At 51.5% G+C, this 18,459-nt stretch overlaps 1 protein-coding gene across 1 annotated transcript in view; it reads left to right on the forward strand.

Moving 5' to 3' along the window:
* The window catches only part of RNF145 (ring finger protein 145), a 124,610-nt gene that overhangs the window by 12,864 nt on the left and 93,287 nt on the right, over positions 1-18,459 (forward strand). The window contains 2 exon segments of the mRNA XM_075344288.1: positions 6,025-6,068; positions 6,070-6,134. Of these exon segments, the coding sequence (XP_075200403.1) occupies positions 6,025-6,068; positions 6,070-6,134 (109 nt within the window).

Below are 18,459 nucleotides of genomic sequence, written 5' to 3' on the forward strand. Positions count from 1 at the left end.
GGGACGGCGCATGAAGCACCTTGGCCTCAGACGCAGCTGCGACTGCGGTGTGGATTTTTTGTCTGGGACTACCGCGCCGACCGTGCCTGTTTGTCGGCCGCGGTTTATACTTTAGTCCCCGGCTTTTGCGGCCTAGTGTGTTAAACTCCCGCCCCTGAGCCTGCCAGTCAGGGAGAAAGGCGGGACGGTCGGTATGATGCCGACAGTGAGGGCTGGAGCACACTTCGCTGTCCTCCTCCCCCCTCACTGATCTCTATGGGCCACCAGGTTCCCGCACTTTTGCGTTTCCGCCCACGGCTCTCTCCTCCCCTCGGAACGCCGGCAGCCATTGTTATAATTCTGCCGATGGAGGATCTCAGAATCTGCTCCACTGCTCTGGGAGAGGGGGATCCTAACCGGTCGCCATGCACTGGGACCGGGCTCCATCCGCAGCCCCTGGGGGATTCTGACGGACAGGAGACTGGACATCATCAGGGACAGAGCCCTGCATCATAAGGTACTCTGTGTCCCCTGAGGGACGGTGCATGCAGCATCTGTGTTACAAATGCCGCAGCGGTTGCTGAGTGGTTTGTGAGACTGGGGACTACCGCGCCGACCGCGCCATGTTTGCCGGCCGCGTTTTTAAATTTAGTCCCCGGCTCTTGCGGCCTAGTACCATATACTCCCGTTCTCAGGCCTGCCAGTCAGGGGTAACGACGGGACGGCCGACTGGACGTCGGCAGGGAGGGCTGGAGCATACGTTGGTATCCTCCTTCCCCCTCACTGAGCACTGTGGGGCACCAGTTTTCAGGTGCTGACCCCCCTTGGTGCCGCAGTGTGTATATATATATATATGTTTATTTATATGGTATATGATCTCACTGTTCGGCAGCATTATTTGTTTTTGGCTGTATACCCTCACTGAATACTCTGCGGACGACATGCTGTTGTCTGCTCTTAAAGAGTAAGGGTGCCAAGGCACTGGCTTATTTTACAACCTGTACCTCTTGTGCGGCTATATTACAGGCAGGTTCCACATACCCTCATTGTGTACAATGCTTGGCCCCGAGCGCACTCACTCAGCCGGAGCCTCCGGCACTGGTGGGACCCTCGGCCAGGTGGTACCGCCAGTTTCCACTGCACAGATGACAGGGACAGAGTTTGCATGTTGGAATCAGCAAATCTCTGAGTAGCTTCACATTCCAGGACTCAGTCTATGGACAGAGGGTCTGCTAAGATACTGGAAGCCTTGCAGTCCAGACCGATAACACAGGGCCAGGGAGCTGTGAGTTCATCGCTCCCGGGTCCCTCTGGGTCGGTACAACAAGGGGCTCCTGGGGTAACACCCAGATCCCATGGTGAGAACTCCGTCACGGACCGCGGCCTCTGAGCGGGCCCGCTGGGAACCTTCCCCGACTTCATCAGGCGTGCGTGTTTCGATCACTCTAACTCCAGAGGGGCCGTCCAGAAGCACAGAACTTTACGGACAAGCGCTTACTAAGCGCCTTATTGACACGCGTTACCCTTTCCCCCCTGACGTTGTTAAGGGTTGGGCTCAGTGTCACAGGGTGGATTCTCCAGTCTCTAGGCTGGCGGCTAGATCCGTAGTATTAGTGGCAGATGCCATCTCTCACGAATGCCACTGACAGGCAAATAAAGCTTATGATGAAATCCATCTATGAAGCCATAGTCGCATCTTTTGCTCCAGCCTTCGCAGCAGTGAGGGCACTCCAAGCTATCTCAACTTCTCTGGCTGAGATTATTGCGGTTGCAGATACCTCTGCCCCGCAGGTTGTGTCCTTCACTTCTCAGGCGTAGGTTTTTTTCGTTCTACGCCATGAACGCCGTTCCTGGACTCTGCGAGCCGTACAGCGGTAGCATCCACCATTTCGGTGGCAGTCTGCAGGGCCATGTGGCTACGTGAATGGAAGGCAGGCTCTGCTTCCAAGAAGTTCTTAACCGGTTTGCCATTTTCTGGCGACCATTTGTTTGGCGAGCAATTGGATGAAGTTACTAGACAGTCCAAGGGAAAGGTATCGTCCTTGCCCCAGTCCAAGGGTTTCGGTCATTTCGGTCCTCAGCAAAGTTCCGTTCCTCCACGTCCAACAGGTCAGAGGAGGGCTAGAGGAACTCTTCTGCATGGCGGTCTAAGTCACAAGGCGGCTTCCTCATGACTTCGGCCTCACCAAGACCGCGTCCTCGGTCGGTGGCAGGCTCTCCCGCTTTTGCGACGCCTGGTGGCCACATGTCCAAGACCGATGGGTGAGAGACATTCTGTCTCAAGGTTACAGGATAGAGCTCTGCTCTCGTCCTCCGACTAGTTTCTTCAAAACATCTCCGCCCCCCGAGCGAGCCGAAGTACTTTTTCAGGCGGTGAACACTGAAGCCTCGATGTCACAAGGAGACTTCCTAGCATCAATTGACATCAAGGATGCTTATCTCCATGTGCCGATCGCACCCGAGCTTCAACGCTTTCTGCGTTTCGCCATCAGGGACGAACACTTCAGTTCGTGGCACTGCCATTCGGCCTGGCGACAGCCCCACGGATCTTCACCAAGGTCATGGCAGCAGTGGTGGCGGTCCTACAGGGCCACTCGGTGATCACTTACCTAGACGATCTTCTAGTCAAGACACCCTCCTGGGTGGCATGTCAACTCAACCTGACCATTGCTCTGGAGACCCTCCAGGGGTTCGGGTGGATCATCAAATTTCCGAGGTCAAAACTGACACCGACCCAATCACTGACTTGCCTCGGGATGGAGTTTCATACTCTCTCAGCGATAGTGAAGCTTCCGCTGCATAGTCAGCGTTCACTACAGACAGGGGTGCAATCTCTCCTTCGGGCCCAGTCACCCCTTGAGGCGCCTCATGCAATTTCTAAGGAAGATGGTGGCAGCAAGGGAGGCAGAATCGGACGCAGACGAAACTGCGCAAGGGAACTATCGGACACCGCAAATGGGACAGGAGGTCGACGTCCCTAGACAAGAACGTCTCTCTTCCCTTGCAGCAAAACCTCTCTTCAGTGGTGTCTTCTTTCCACTTCCTGGGCGGAGGAAAAATCCTTCCGGCCCCCAGCTGAGGCTGTGGTCCCGACGGACGCGAGTCTGTCAGGGTGGGGAGCGGTCTTCCTCCACCACTCGGCTCAGGGAACCTGGACTCCGACAGAGTCCTCCCTTCAGATCAATGTTCTGGAGATAAGGGCAGTGGCTCTAGCCCTAAAGGTGTTCCAGCGGTGGCTGGAGGGCAGGCAGATCCGAATTCAGTCGGACAACGCCACGACGGTTGCGTACATCAACCACCAGGGCGACACACGCGCAGTCGTTAAGCCTTCCGAGCAGTTCGGCGGATTCGGCTGTGGGCGGAAGCCACAGCCTCCACCATCTCCGCAGTTCACATCCCGGGCGTAGAAAACTGGGAAGCAGATTTTCTCAGTCGCCAGGGCATGGACGCAGGGGAATGGTCTCTTCACCCGGACGTGTTTCTAGAGATCTGTTGCCGCCGGGGAACGCCGGACGTCGATCTAATGGCGTCTCGGCACAACAACAAAGTCCCGGCATTCATGGCTTGGTCCAAGGATCACAGAGCTCTGGCGGCAGACGCGCTAGTTCACGACTGGTCGCAGTTTCGACTGCCTTATGTTTTTCCTCCTCTGGCACTACTGCCCAGAGTGTTACGCAAGATCAGGTCAGACTGTCGCCGCGCCATCCTCGTCGCTCCAGACTGGCCGAGGTGATCGTGGTACCCGGATCTGTGGCACCTCACGGTGGGTCAACCGTGGACACTCCCAGACCGACCAGACTTGCTGCCTCAAGGGCCATATTTCCTTCTGAATTCTGCGGCTCTAAACCTGACTGTGTGGCCATTGAGTCCTGGCTCCTAGCGTCATCAGGGATATCTCCAGATGTCATTGCCACCATGAGACAGGCCAGGAAACCAACGTCCGCCAAGATCTATCACAGGACTTGGAGGATCTTCTTATCCTGGTGCTCTGATCAGGGTTTTACTCCCTGGCCGTTTGCCTTGCCCACTTTTCTTTCTTTCCTTCAATCCGGAATGGACAAGGGCTTGTCTCTCGGCTCTCTCAAGGGACAAGTATCGGCGCTTTCCGGTCCCACCTCACAAGCGTCCGTTAACACCCTCTGATCTTAACAGGGTGCTGACGACTCTTCAGAAGCCACTTTTCGAGCCGATGCGGGATCTCTCTATCTCGCCTTTCGCAAAGGGTGGCCTTCCTAGTGGCAGTCACATCACTCAGAAGAGTGTCTCAGCTAGCAGCGCTGTCATGCAAAGCCCCCTTCCTGGTGTTTCATTTGCATTTATTAGATCTGGTGAGAGCACTCCGGCTCTACATTTCTCGCACGGCGCCCCTGCGCCGGTCTGATGCACTCTTGTCCTTATCGCGGGCCAGAGTAAGGGATTTCAGGTTTTCAAGTCAACCTTGGCTCAGTGGATTAAGGAACCGATTCTTGAAGCCTACCGTTCTTTTAGGCTTCCGATTCCTGCAGGGCTGAAGGCCCATTCTACCAGAGCCGTCGGTGTCCTGGGCATTGCGGCACCAGGCTACGGCTCAGCAGGTGTGTCAGGCGGCTACCTGGTCGAGTCTGCACACTTTCACGAAACACTATCAGGTGCATGCCGATGATTCGGCAGACGCCAGCCTAGGTAGGCGACTCCTTCAGGCGGCAGTTGCCCACCTGTAAGAGGGGGCCGTTTTTCGGCTCTTTTTATCGAGGTATTCTTTTACCCACCCAGGGACTGCTTTTGGACATCCTAATTGTCTGGGTCTCCCAATGGAGCGACAAAGAAGAAGGGAATTTTGTTTACTTACCGTAAATTCCTTTTCTTCTAGCTCCTATTGGGAGACCCAGCACCCGCCCCTGTTCCCTTCGGGCTGTTGTTCTTTTGTGTACACATGTTGTTCATGTTGAATTGTTCTTGGTTCATGGTTTCAGTTCTCCGAACATCCTTCGGATTGAATTTACCTTAGACCAATTTATAAGTTTCCTCCTTCCTGCTTTGGCACCAAAACTGATGAGCCCGTGATGCACGGGAGGGTGTATAGCAGAGGGGGAGGGGTTACACTTTTTAAAGTGTAATACTTTGTGTGGCCTCCGGAGGCAGAAGCTATACACCCAATTGTCTGGGTCTCCCAATAGGAGCTAGAAGAAAAGGAATTTACGGTAAGTAAACAAAATTCCCTTCTTTATATATGTGTGTATGTATATATACTGATCCGCTCTTGCAGTCCGCACAAACACATCCAAACACACATATTGTGCTCACTTTACCCTCTGTTCTCTCGGCGGTCTCCTGGTTCTTTTAGTCCGCAGGTATGTGTATCCAGTAACCATCGCGAGTATGCCAGAGCTTCTGATGTAATCGCTTCTCGAAGGCAGCGCGCTGACCAATCAGAGGCAAGCAGCTCCTGAGTATGACGTCTGCTGTTGAAGCGCTGACAGCGGAAGCTCCTGCATCGGTCGCGATGGTTACCGGATACACATACCTACAGACTACAAGAACCAGGAGGCCGCCGAGGGAACGGAGGGAAGGTGAGCATAATGTGTTTGTGCATGTGTGCAATGGGACATTGCACACGTTGTGGAATGAATTGTCTGAGCTCGGATTGTTCTCGGTAGCCAAGGTTCCACTAATATATATATATATATATATATATATATATATATATATATATATATATATATATATATATATATATATATATATATATATATATATATATATATATTTGTGTAACCGGTGACACGACGTTCCCCTTTATGGCTCTGTGCTGAGCTATATATGGTGCAGATCTGATAAGGTTTTTATCATGTTCCTCAAAATAGAAACCGTCCTGATGTCTTGTTTTACGAGGTGTCCTCCACCTCCGCAGTTCTCTCGCTCCGTCTGACCGGTGGGTCAGCATCTCGCCAGCACGATCTGCTGACAGGACACTTATCCTATTGATTGTTTATCTCCCTGATCCTCATGATTATTCCTCTCACGTCCTCCTTACTGATTGCTCTTTTTTTCCCCCCTCTCTTGCAGGTTACATCCTGAGCGTCGTACTTCTGACTTTACCTCGACAACACCTTGCTAAGCTTGTACCTCTACGTCGTCACCGCTGTACTGCTGTATACTGGACACCAGATTTCTAGGTGAGGACTGGTATGCTGCAAATATATACCTCCTAGAGATCATCCTCAGGGTCCTCAGTCTTAGCGTGCTGGGAGATGAAACTCTGCTCTGCTTAAAGGGGTGCAGTAGTGACAACATCTTTGTAAAACTGATAGGGAAGGCTTTTTCTAAATACCTTGTGTTGTCAATTTAGCCTCTGCGGTCCACATACAGTGACCCCCCCCTGGGATCTGGTGATGTTACGTCAACTTCATTGACCTGACATTTCAGAGCTTGGCCCCAGTCTTCCTGCGTGACAGACTGTGGGTGGCGTTTCACCGGTCATCACAGTCCAGCATCTCCCTGCTTGTGTGGCGCCCTGGACTAGCCAGGGGCCACAGGTAACAACACACACACCCCCACCCCCAGCAGTTCACAGCAGTCATCCCCAGTGAGACCTGATTTCCTCCCTCAGGTTTAGACAGACACACCAGGTGGGCGGAGTCAGGCAGATGGACACGCCCACCGAGGAGTCCAGCTGGTCTGAGGTAGGAAACAACGTAGTGAAGTCCAGGCAGAGGAAGAGAGAGGAGGTCTGCAGAGAGGCAGACGCAGTCTGGGGCCTAGGTTGGAGCCTAGGACCCTCGTGTAGCAGTCACGCAGACGGTAGTGGCCATCTGCGGGAGCCGGGAAGACAGTCTTGGTGGAACCGTAGGTAGCCGGGGTTGGGCGGTGGCCCACCGGTACCGAACCGGGGAGCCAGCTGGAAACCGGAGCGCAGGAAGAGCGTACACGAAGGTGCAGGAAAGGACTTACACTACCAACCTGGGGTCAGGGGAAAAAACACCGCAGCCGCCTGTGGGACTCGTCCATCCAGCCGTTTGTTTGACCAGTGACTCCGTGTGCGTTACTGGCTGAGTGAGTACCACCGTGCCGTCTGGCACTGCGCTGCCCCGCGACCCTGCACCTGGCCCAGCCCCGCAACCCACCTTCCGACCTCTACCACCAGGTCCCAGGACCACCAAAACCCCCTACCCACGGAGGGGAGAAAACATCTCAGCTGCTCCCTGTCAACGCTCCCGGGATCCCTGTACAGAGCAACGCAACCTCACCACAAACCGTGGGTGGCGTCACGGACATTATCCCTAACCAAACTACCCCCTTTCACTCACGGGCGAGGAGTCCCCGGAATCCGGCCCAACCGCTCGAGCCACCCAGCGAGCAGCAGCAGCCGGACCCGAGCAGTGGGTGAGCGCAGCGCCCTCCTCGCCCGCGACACTTGCGGCGCTCACCTGTGAAGGAGAGCGCACGAAACATGCTGGACTGTGATGAGCGGTGAAACGCTGCCCACAGCCCAGTCACTCAAAAAGACTGGGGCAGCCATGGTGATGTCAGGTCAACTGGAAGTTGACCTGAGGTTACCGGAGCCCAGGGGGGTCAGACAATGGGGAAGAGTGGACTGCAATAGCGCCGCTCAGAGGCTGAATTGGCAACACAAGGTATTTAGAAAAAGCCTTCCCTATCAGTTTTACAGAGATATGGTCACTATTGCAGAGTAGTGAACCACCCCTTTAAGTGCTGGGCTAAACATGGGAAGGAGCCAAAGGTTATCCAGTGCTGCACCTCATAAGTCTGAGGATTGGCTGTCGTTGCAATATATTTCTGAGTCAATTACTTTCACAATTAGGAGCCCTTTAAATGATAGTCAATTAATCAGCTGCTGCCAGAGTGGGTGACAATGTAATCCGTGGCCGCTCTGCAGGAGCTTTGGCTAAAGGAGAGGTTTATCAAGACACCTGTGTTACATCATATGCATCAGTGTGCCCGGGTTCAGGTGGCCATGCTGAAAATCGGGCTAGTCAAGTCTGGAAATTGTGATGGCTCCATGTTCTCTCTGAGCTGTAGATGGCGGTCACAGCTGCCTGTACGTTGCATATAGAACAGACCACAATGTGGATGCTGCAATCTTCTGTGGACAATCGATCTCGTGCGCTGGCTGTGGCGCATTCAGAGTTAATTCCGGTCTCCAGATAGGAAGGATCAAAGCTGAAACATCAACATAGGAATATACGTGCTGCAGAGAGATCAGCTGATAAGAGCAGGGTACGGTAGCAGAAGTATATTGGGAAAGTGTTAGTTAGGAAGAGTGAGGACAAAAGAGAGGTTTTTCCACTACTTATGTGATCCCCTATTTAAGTTGCATTCTATGATCCAAAAGTTCCTTTCAATATAGATAAAACCTAATCTTATATACATATATAAGATTTTAGAAGACACACCCCAAATTTAGAGAGAGACAAAAAAGGTTTTTAAAAAAAAAAAATTAAATTAAAAGGAATTTGTCGCGTTTTTTTTTTTTATTTCTTTGTCGCTCCTTATTGGGAGACCCAGACAATTGGGTGTATAGCTTATGCCTCCGGAGGCCACACAAAGTATTACACTAAAAGTGTAAAGCCCCTCCCCTTCAGCCTATACACCCCCCGTACTGCTACGGGCTCATCAGTTTTTATGCTTTGTGCGAAGGAGGTCAGACATGCACCCATAGCTCCACAGCTTAGTCAGCAGCAGCTGCTGACTATGTCGGATGGAAGAAAAGAGGGCCCATAACAGGGCCCCCAGCATGCTCCCTTCTCGCCCCACTCTTGTCGGCGGTGTTGTTAAGGTTGAGGTATCCATTGCGGGTACGGAGGCTGGAGGCCCACATGCTGCTTTCCTTCCCCATCCCTCAATTAGGGCTCTGGGTGAAGTGGGATCCTTTCGGTCTCCAGGCACAGGAGACCGTGCTCCATCCACAGCTCCTGAGGACCATGCTGGATAGGAGCCGAGTATCGTTCAGGGACATGGCCCTGCTACTTTGTGGTACTCTGTGTCCCCGTGGGGACCGCGCACAGCAACACTCCAGCATTGCTGGGTGTGCTAGTGCACCGGGGACAGCAGCGCTGACTGCGTTTGTGCCATTACACACTTCAGCGTCGCTGAGTGTGTTCGTGTAGGGGGACTGCCGCGCTGACCGCCGCTGCCATGGTTATCACTACGGCGCGGCTGGGACTGTTAGTGCGCCGGGGACTTCCGCGCCGACCGCGCTTATACGGCGGCCGCGCTTATAACTCGAGTCCCCCGGCTTTTGCGGCCTAGTCTCTTTTTCTTCCCGCCCCCAGCCCTGCCAGTCAGGGGAAGGGCGGGACGCTGTACAGGTCGGCAGCACTGAGGGCTGGAGCATGCTTTGCATACTCCACCCCCCTCACTCTGCACAGTGGGGCACCAGTTCCCGCACTTTTCTGGGTCACGCCCACGGCTCCCTCCTCTCCTCAGGACGCCGGCAGCCATTCCTCTCAGCTCTGCTAACGCTGGAGAGGAGAGACAAGCTCAGGGAGACCCAGGCAGGATTTCTGGTGCCCACACAACCGCTTTGCGAAGGCGGTAAGCAGCACCTGTGGTGCTGGCCCCACTAGTGCAGAAGTGTACTTATAGATTACATGATTATAGACTATACTTTACACCAGACCTGGGCAAGGGGCGGCCCGCGGGCCACATCCGGCCCGCCTGCTCTCTGTGACCGGCCCGCCCGTCTTCAGCCTGTGCAGTGGAGCCGGGCTGCAGCGTGCCGAGCAGGGAGAGGGGAGAGAGCCTGTGCAGGTCCGCACAGTCAGTGCAGGCAGCAGAACGCAGGAGTCTTTCCTCTGTTCCCTGCCGGCACTAATTGTCAGTGACACACGCGAGCGCTCTGACGTTGTCAGTACTGCGCTGCGTGTGTCATTTCAAAAGTTCCCGCCCGCCCTGCAGGAGAAGGAGCAGCACAGCAGACGGAATAATTCATCTTGCAGGACCTTGCGATGATGTCACGCCCATGTGACTGTGTGGGAGGAGACACGGGATGCCGGGCAGAAAGCAAGACATGCTGAATGCTGAAGGAGATGTGGACACATGATGACTGGTAATGAGAAAAGAGGGGACATGAGGGGGAGGAGGGCTGCAGGGTGAGTGCATATGTGGAAAGATGGAGTTGCAGGGTGAGTGCATATGAGGGCTGCAGACTGACAGAAGGATGTGAAGGGGTGCAGAGTGTTTGAGAGGGGTAAGTTGGGGTACAGGCAGGGTGAGATATGTGGGCATGGTGTGTGACATATGGGGGTGTAGTGTGTGTGATATGGGGGGTGCAGGCTAGTGGGGTAGTATATGGGGGTATAGTGATGTAGTATATTACAGGTGTGCTATATGGAGGTGTAGTATATTACAGGTATGCTATATGGAGGTGTAGTATATTACAGGTGTACTATATGGAGGTGTAGTATATTACAGGTATGCTATATGGAGGTGTAGTATATTACACGTATGCTATATGGAGGTGTAGTATATTACAGGTGTGCTATATGGAGGTGTAGTATATTACAGGTGTACTATATGGAGGTGTAGTATATTACAGGTGTACTATATGGAGGCATAGTATATTACAGGTGTGCTACATGGAGGTGTATATTACAGGGTGTGCTATATGGAGGTGTACTATATTACAGGTATGCTATATAGGGGTGTAGTGATGTAGTATATTACAGGTGTGCTATATGGAGGTGTAGTATATTACAGGTGTGCTATATAGGGGTGTAGTGATGTAGTATATTACAGGTGTGCTATATGGAGGTGTAGTATATTACAGGTGTGCTATATGGAGGTGTAGTATATTACAGGTGTGCTATATGGAGGTGTAGTATATTACAGGTGTGCTATATAGTGGTGTAGTGATGTAGTATATAGGGGTGTAGTGATGTAGTATATTACAGGTGTGCTATATGGAGGTATAGTATGTTACAGGTGTAGTATATGGGGTGTAGTGATGTAGTATATTACAGGTTTACTATATGGAGGTGTAGTATATTACAGGTTTACTATATGGAGGTGTAGTATATTACAGGTGGTATATAGGGGTGTAGTGATGTAGTATATTACAGGTGTAGTATATGGGGTGTAGTGCTGTAGTATATTACAGGTGTACTATATGGAGGTGTAGTATATTACAGGTGTATATAGGGGTGTAGTGATGTAGTATATTACAGGTGTGTATATAGGGGTGTAGTGATGTAGTATATTACAGGTGTGCTATATGGAGGTATAGTATATTACAGGTGTAGTATATGGGGTGTAGTGATGTAGTATATTACAGGTGTACTATATGGAGGTGTAGTATATTACAGGTGTATATAGGGTGTAGTGATGTAGTATATTACAGGTGTAGTATATGGGGTGTAGTGATGTAGTATATTACAGGTGTGTATATAGGGGTGTAGTGATGTAGTATATTACAGGTGTGCTATATGGAGGTATAGTATATTACAGGTGTAGTATATGGGGTGTAGTGATGTAGTATATTACAGGTGTATATAGGGGTGTAGTGATGTAGTATATTACAGGTGTGCTATATGGAGGTATAGTATATTACAGGTGTAGTATATGGGGTGTAGTGATGTAGTATATTACAGGTGTATATAGGGGTGTAGTGATGTAGTATATTACAGGTGTATATAGGGGTGTAGTGATGTAGTATATTACAGGTGTGCTATATGGAGGTGTACTATATTACAGGTGTAGTATATGGAGTGTAGTGATGTAGTATTTACAGGTGTATATAGGGGTGTAGTGATGTAGTATATTACAGGTGTATATAGGGGTGTAGTGATGTAGTATATTACAGGTGTACTATATGGAGGTGTAGTATATTACAGGTGTATATAGGGGTGTAGTGATGTAGTATATTACAGGTGTAGTATATGGGGTGTAGTGATGTAGTATATTACAGGTGTGTATATAGGGGTGTAGTGATGTAGTATATTACAGGTGTGCTATATGGAGGTATAGTATATTACAGGTGTAGTATATGGGGTGTAGTGATGTAGTATATTACAGGTGTATATAGGGGTGTAGTGATGTAGTATATTACAGGTGTATATAGGGGTGTAGTGATGTAGTATATTACAGGTGTGCTATATGGAGGTATAGTATATTACAGGTGTAGTATATGGGGTGTAGTGATGTAGTATATTACAGGTGTATATAGGGGTGTAGTGATGTAGTATATTACAGGTGTATATAGGGGTGTAGTGATGTAGTATATTACAGGTGTGCTATATGGAGGTGTACTATATTACAGGTGTATATAGGGGTGTAGTGATGTAGTATATTACAGGTGTATATAGGGGTGTAGTGATGTAGTATATTACAGGTGTATATAGGGGTGTAGTGATGTAGTATATTACAGGTGTATATAGGGGTGTAGTGATGTAGTATATTACAGGTGTGCTATATGGAGGTGTACTATATTACAGGTGTATATAGGGGTGTAGTGATGTAGTATATTACAGGTGTATATAGGGGGTGTAGTGATGTAGTATATTACAGGTGTGCTATATGGAGGTGTACTATATTACAGGTGTAGTATATGGAGTGTAGTGATGTAGTATATTACAGGTGTATATAGGGGTGTAGTGATGTAGTATATTACAGGTGTGCTATATGGAGGTGTACTATATTACAGGTGTAGTATATGGAGTGTAGTGATGTAGTATATTACAGGTGTATATAGGGGTGTAGTGATGTAGTATATTACAGGTGTGCTATATGGAGGTGTACTATATTACAGGTGTAGTATATAGGGGTGTAATGATGTAGTATATCGGAGGTGTATTATATAGTGGTGTAGTATAATACAGGTGTATATGGGGGTGTAGTATATTACAGGTATATGGAGGGAGTGTAGTATAATACAGGTGTATATGGGGGTGTAGGATATTACAGGTATATGGAGGGAGTGTAGTATAATACAGGTGTAGTATATAGGGGTGTAGTGGTGTAGTTTATTACAGGTGTAGTATATGGAGGGGGTGTAGTGATGTAGTATATTGGGTAGAACTGAGGTAATTATATTAATCCGGCCCTCTAAACCAATCCCAATTTCTCATGCGGCCCCATGGGAAAATTAATTGCCCACCCCTGCTTTACACTGTATGGTGCACTGTTGATTTTTGTCTATATACCCTCCTGTATTGCTCAGAGGAGACAACAGCATGTCGTCCACAAATAGCAAGGGTGCCAAAGCACAGGCTTACTATGCTGCCTGTGCAGCATGTACGGCTATACTGCCGGCAGGTTCCACTGACCCTCATTGTGTGCAATGCTCGGCCCCTGTGGCACTTTCTCAGCCGGAGCCTCGGCTAAGGGCGGCCCAGGGAGAACCACCTGTTAACACTGTCCAGGTGACAGGGACGGAGTTTGCAGTTTTTACTGAAAGACTTTCTGAGACTATGGCTAAGATATTAGAAGCCTTGCAGTCCAGGCCGGCATCTCAAGCCAGGGGCACTGTGGAATCATTGCCCCCTGGTCCCCCTCAGTTGGAACAGCAATGTCCTCCCGGGGTGTCTCATGGATCCCAGGGTGAGGTCTCTGACACGGACCGCAGCCCCAGACCGATTTAAGCGAGCTCGCTATGATATCCCCTCGACATCATCACAATGTTCAGGGTCTCAGCGAGAGGACTCTCTGTATGATGAAGCGGAGGTAGCTGATCAGGATTCTGATCCTGAAGCCGCTCTCAACCTTGATACTCCTGATGGGGACGCCATAGTGAATGATCTTATCGCGTCCATCAATGAAATGTTGGATATTTCTCCCTCAGCTCCTCCAGTGGAGGAGTCAGCCTCTCAGCAGGAGAAATTCCGTTTCAGGTTTCCCAAGCGTACAAAGAGTATGTTTCTGGACCACTCTGACTTCAGAGAGGCAGTCCAGAAACACCGAGCTTGTCCAGATAAGCGTTTTTCCAAGCGCCTTAAGGATACACGTTACCCTTTCCCCCCTGACGTGGTCAAGGGCTGGACTCAGTGTCCCAAGGTGGATCCTCCAATCTCCAGACTGGCGGCTAGATCCATAGTTGCAGTGGAAGATGGAGCTTCACTCAAGGATGCCACTGACAGACAGATGGAGCTCTGGTTGAAATCCATCTATGAAGCTATCGGCGCGTCTTTTGCTCCAGCATTCGCAGCCATATGGGCACTCCAAGCTATCTCAGCTGGTCAGGCGCAAATTGACGCACTCACACGTACGTCTGCGCCGCAGGTGGCGTCCATAACCTCTCAAACGTCGGCATTTGCGTCCTACGCTATTAATGCTGTCCTGGACTCTGCGAGCCGTACGGCGGTTGCAGCCGACAATTCGGTTGCAATACGCAGGGCCTTGTGGCTGCGGGAATGGAAGGCAGATTCGGCTTCCAAAAAGTGCTTAACTGGATTGCCATTTTCTGGCGACCGTTTGTTTGGTGAGAGATTGGATGAAATCATCAAACAATCCAAGGGAAAGGAAACATCCTTACCCCAGGCCAAACCAAAAACACCCCCAACAGAGGAGGGGACAGTCGAGGTTTCGGTCCTTTCGGGGTGCGGGCAGGTCCCAATTCTCCTCGTCCAAAAGGCCGCAGAAGGATCAGAGGAACTCCGACGCATGGCGATCTAAATCACGCCCTAAAAAGAGCGCCGGAGGTGCCGCTACTAAGGCGGCTTCCTCATGACTTACGGCCTCCTCACACCGCATCCTCCGGTCGGTGGCAGGCTCTCCCGCTTTTGCGACACCTGGCTGCCACAAGTAAAAGACCGTTGGGGTGAGAGACATTTTGTCTCACGGTTACAGGATAGAGTTCAGCTCTCGTCCTCCGACTCGATTCTTCAGAACATCTCCGCCTCCCGAGCGAGCCGAGGCTCTTCTACAGGCGGTGGGCATTCTGAAGGCAGAAGGAGTGGTGGTCCCGGTTCCTCTTCAGCAACAGGGTCACGGGTTTCTACTCCAACCTGTTTGTGGTTCCAAAGAAGGACGGGTCCTTCCGTCCTGTTTTGGGACCTAAAACTGCTCAACAAGCACGTAAGGACCAGGCGGTTCCGGATGGAATCCCTCCGCTCCGTCATCGCCTCAATGTCCCAAGGAGATTTCCTAGCATCGATCGATATCAAGGATGCTTATCTCCACGTACCAATTGCTCCAAAGCATCAGCGCTTCTTGCGCTTCGCCATAGGAGACGAACACCTTCAGTTCGCGGCACTGCCGTTCGGCCTGGCGACAGCCCCAAGGGTTTTCACCAAGGTCATGGCTACAGTAGTTGCGGTCCTCCACTCTCAGGGTCACTCAGTGATACCTTACTTAGACGATCTGCTGGTCAAGGCACCCTCTCAAGAGGCATGCCAACACAGCATCAACGTTACTCTGGAGATTCTCCAGAGTTTCGGGTGGATCATCAATTTCTTCAGCGCTCTATTGGGAGACCCCAGACGATTGGGGTATAGCTACTGCCCTCTGGAGGCCACACAAAGCACTACATTAAAAGTGCAAGGCCCCTCCCCCTCTGGCTATACCCCCCCCCCGTGGTATCACGGGTTCTCCAGTTTTAGCTTTGTGTGCGAAGGAGGTCAGACATTCCATGCATAGCTCCACAGATTTTAGTCAGCAGTAGCTGCTGACTATTTCGGATGGAAGAAAAGAGGACACATATAGTGTCCCCAGCATGCTCCCTTCTCACCCCTGGATGGTGTTGTAAGGTTGAGGTACCTATTGCTGGTACAGGGCTGGAGCCTGACATGCTGTTTTCCTTCCACATCCCCTGGTAGGGCTCTGTGGAAGTGGGATCCTGCCGGCCTCTCAGCTCTGACGCCGGGCTCCATCCACAGACCCATTAGAACCTGATGGAGACGGAGCAGGAGTACGATCAGGGACAGGCCCTGCATCATACAGGTACTCTGTGTCCCCGGCAGGCACAGACACACTCCGGGCTGGCTGGGTGTTGTAGTGCGCCGGGGACCGCAACGTTGGAGTTAGTGTCCCTACAGATTACTGGGGGATTGTTTGTGTATGGGAACGCAGCGCCGACCCCCTCTGGACCGGGCGGCGCTGCTGTGACTTGTGGTGCGCCGGGGATCCGCCGTCCGCGCTTTTACGGCGGCGGCGGCGGTTATAAATTGAGTCCCCGGCTTTTTGGGCCTAGGACGCCGGCAGCTCCGATTCGTTCCCGCCCCCACCCTGTCATTCAGGGTAGGGGAGAGACGCTGTTCGCTAGCAGCGACGAGGGCTGGAGCCTGATTTACATGCTCCAGCCCTCACACTAGGCACAGAGGGAAGCAGGCTTCCCGCTCTTAGCCAGGAACGCCCAGGGCCCGCCCCCCTTCTCTCTCAGGACGCCGGCAGCCATTACATGCAGTCTGGCTGGAGGAAGGACGCAAGGCTCTGGGAGACCTGGACTAGGGGCTATCTGGCGACCACACACCCGCTTTTTAAGCGGGCGGTAAGCGATTTTTCTGTGCTGGTCCCTCTAGTGCCCCACGGTGTATCGGTGTACTGTGTAGGATATAGAGATATTGTATTTCTTGCACTGTGAGGTCGCTTCTGGCTGCATCTCCCAGATCACTCTGTGGAAGCAACAACATGCCATCCTCAAAACGCAAGGCTGCCAAGGCTAGGGCTGTGTATACTGCGGGTGCTGCATGTGGGGCTAATCTACCAGCAGGCTCCGATGACCCCCATTGTGTGCAATGCTCCGACCCGGTGCTGCTTCGCCAGCCGGAGTCAGGAGAGGTAGTGACCCAGGCTGAGACGCCTGTAAGTCCTGCCCCGGTGACAGGGACAGACTTTGCAGTTTTTGCTGATATTATGTCTGTCTCTATGGCAAAAATCCTTGAAACCTTGCAATCTATGCATGGGGCTCAGTCTTTGGGCACGGCGAGGCCTCTGTCCTCAGGTCCCCCTCACTTGGAATTAATCCAGCCCACAGGGGGGTCCCCGGCTTCACAGGCCGAGGATTATGACTCAGATGATAGCCCCAGCCACCCTAAGCGAGCTCGCTGGGAAAGACCCTCGACGTCATCACACTGCTCAGGGTCTCAGCGCAATCAGTCTCCCTGTGATGTGTCTGATGAGAGTGATCAGGAATCCATTCCTGGAACCCCTCTCAACCTGGATACCCCTGATGGGGATGCCATGGTAAACGACCTTATCTCAGCCATCAATAGGCTGTTGGATATTTCTCCCCCAGCCCCTTCAGCAGAAGAGGCGGCTGCGGAGCAGGAGAAGTTTCGTTTCCTTTATCCCAAGCGTAAATTGAGTGCTTTGTTGGATCACGCTGACTTCAGAGAATCAATCCAGAAGCACGACGCTCACCCAGAAAGGCGTTTCTCTAAACGATCTAAAGATACGCGTTTCCCTTTCCCCCCTGAGGTGGTCAAGCGCTGGACACAGTGTCCAAAGGTAGACCCCCCGATTTCCAAACTCGCAGCTAGGTCCATAGTTGCAGTGGAGGATGGCGCTTCACTTAAAGATGCCAATGACAGACAGATGGACCTTTGGTTAAAATCTGTCTATGAAGCTATCGGCGCGTCGTTTGCTCCGGCATTCGCAGCCGTATGGGCACTCCAGGCTATTTCAGCTGGCTTAGCAAAAGTGGATGCTATCATACATCCAGCAGTGCCGCAAGTGGCGCACCTTACCACGCAGATGTCGGCGTTTGCGTCTTACGCTATCAATGCGGTCCTAGAATCTACCAGTCGCACCTCAATGGCGTCCGCCAATTCGGTAGTTTTGCGCAGAGCCTTGTGGTTAAAGGACTGGAAAGCAGATGCTGGTTCCAAAAAATGTTTAACCAGTTTGCCTTTATCTAGAGATAGACTGTTTGGCGAGCCATTGGCTGATATCATTAAGCAGTCTAAGGGTAAAGACTCCTCTTTACCACAACCCAGAACAACCAAACCTCAGCAGAAAAAGTGGCAGCAGAGGTTTCAGTCCTTTCGAGGTTCGGGCAAGACACCATTTACCTCGTCCAAAGGGACTCAGAGGACGCAAAGAAACTCAGATTCCTGGCGGGCTCACACGCGCCCCAAGAAAGCAAATGGAGGTACCGCTTCCAAAGCGGCTACCTCATGACTTCCGGCCCCCTCCCTCCGCATCGCCGGTCGGGGGCAGGCTCTCCCGCTTTTCCGGCATTTGGATGTCACAGGTCAAAGACTGGTGGGTGACGGACATTTTGTCTCGCGGGTACAGAATCGAGTTCAATTCTCGTCCTCCAGCTCGGTTCTTCAGAACCTCCCCACATCCAGACCGAGCAGATGCTCTGCTGCAGGCGGTGGGCTCCCTAAGAGCGGAAGGAGTGGTGATCCCAGTCCCTCCTCAGGAACAAGGGCAAGGGTTTTACTCCAATCTTTGTGGTTCCAAAAAAGGACGGCTCGTTCCGTCCTGTTCTGGACCTAAAACGGCTCAACAAACATGTGCACGCCAGGAAGTTCCGGATGGAAACCCTGCGTTCTGTCATTGCCTCAATGTCCAGAGGAGATTTCCTTGCCTCAATAGACATCA

This window comes from Anomaloglossus baeobatrachus, chromosome 4, assembly GCF_048569485.1.
Source record: "Anomaloglossus baeobatrachus isolate aAnoBae1 chromosome 4, aAnoBae1.hap1, whole genome shotgun sequence".
Lineage (NCBI taxonomy): Eukaryota > Metazoa > Chordata > Amphibia > Anura > Aromobatidae > Anomaloglossus > Anomaloglossus baeobatrachus.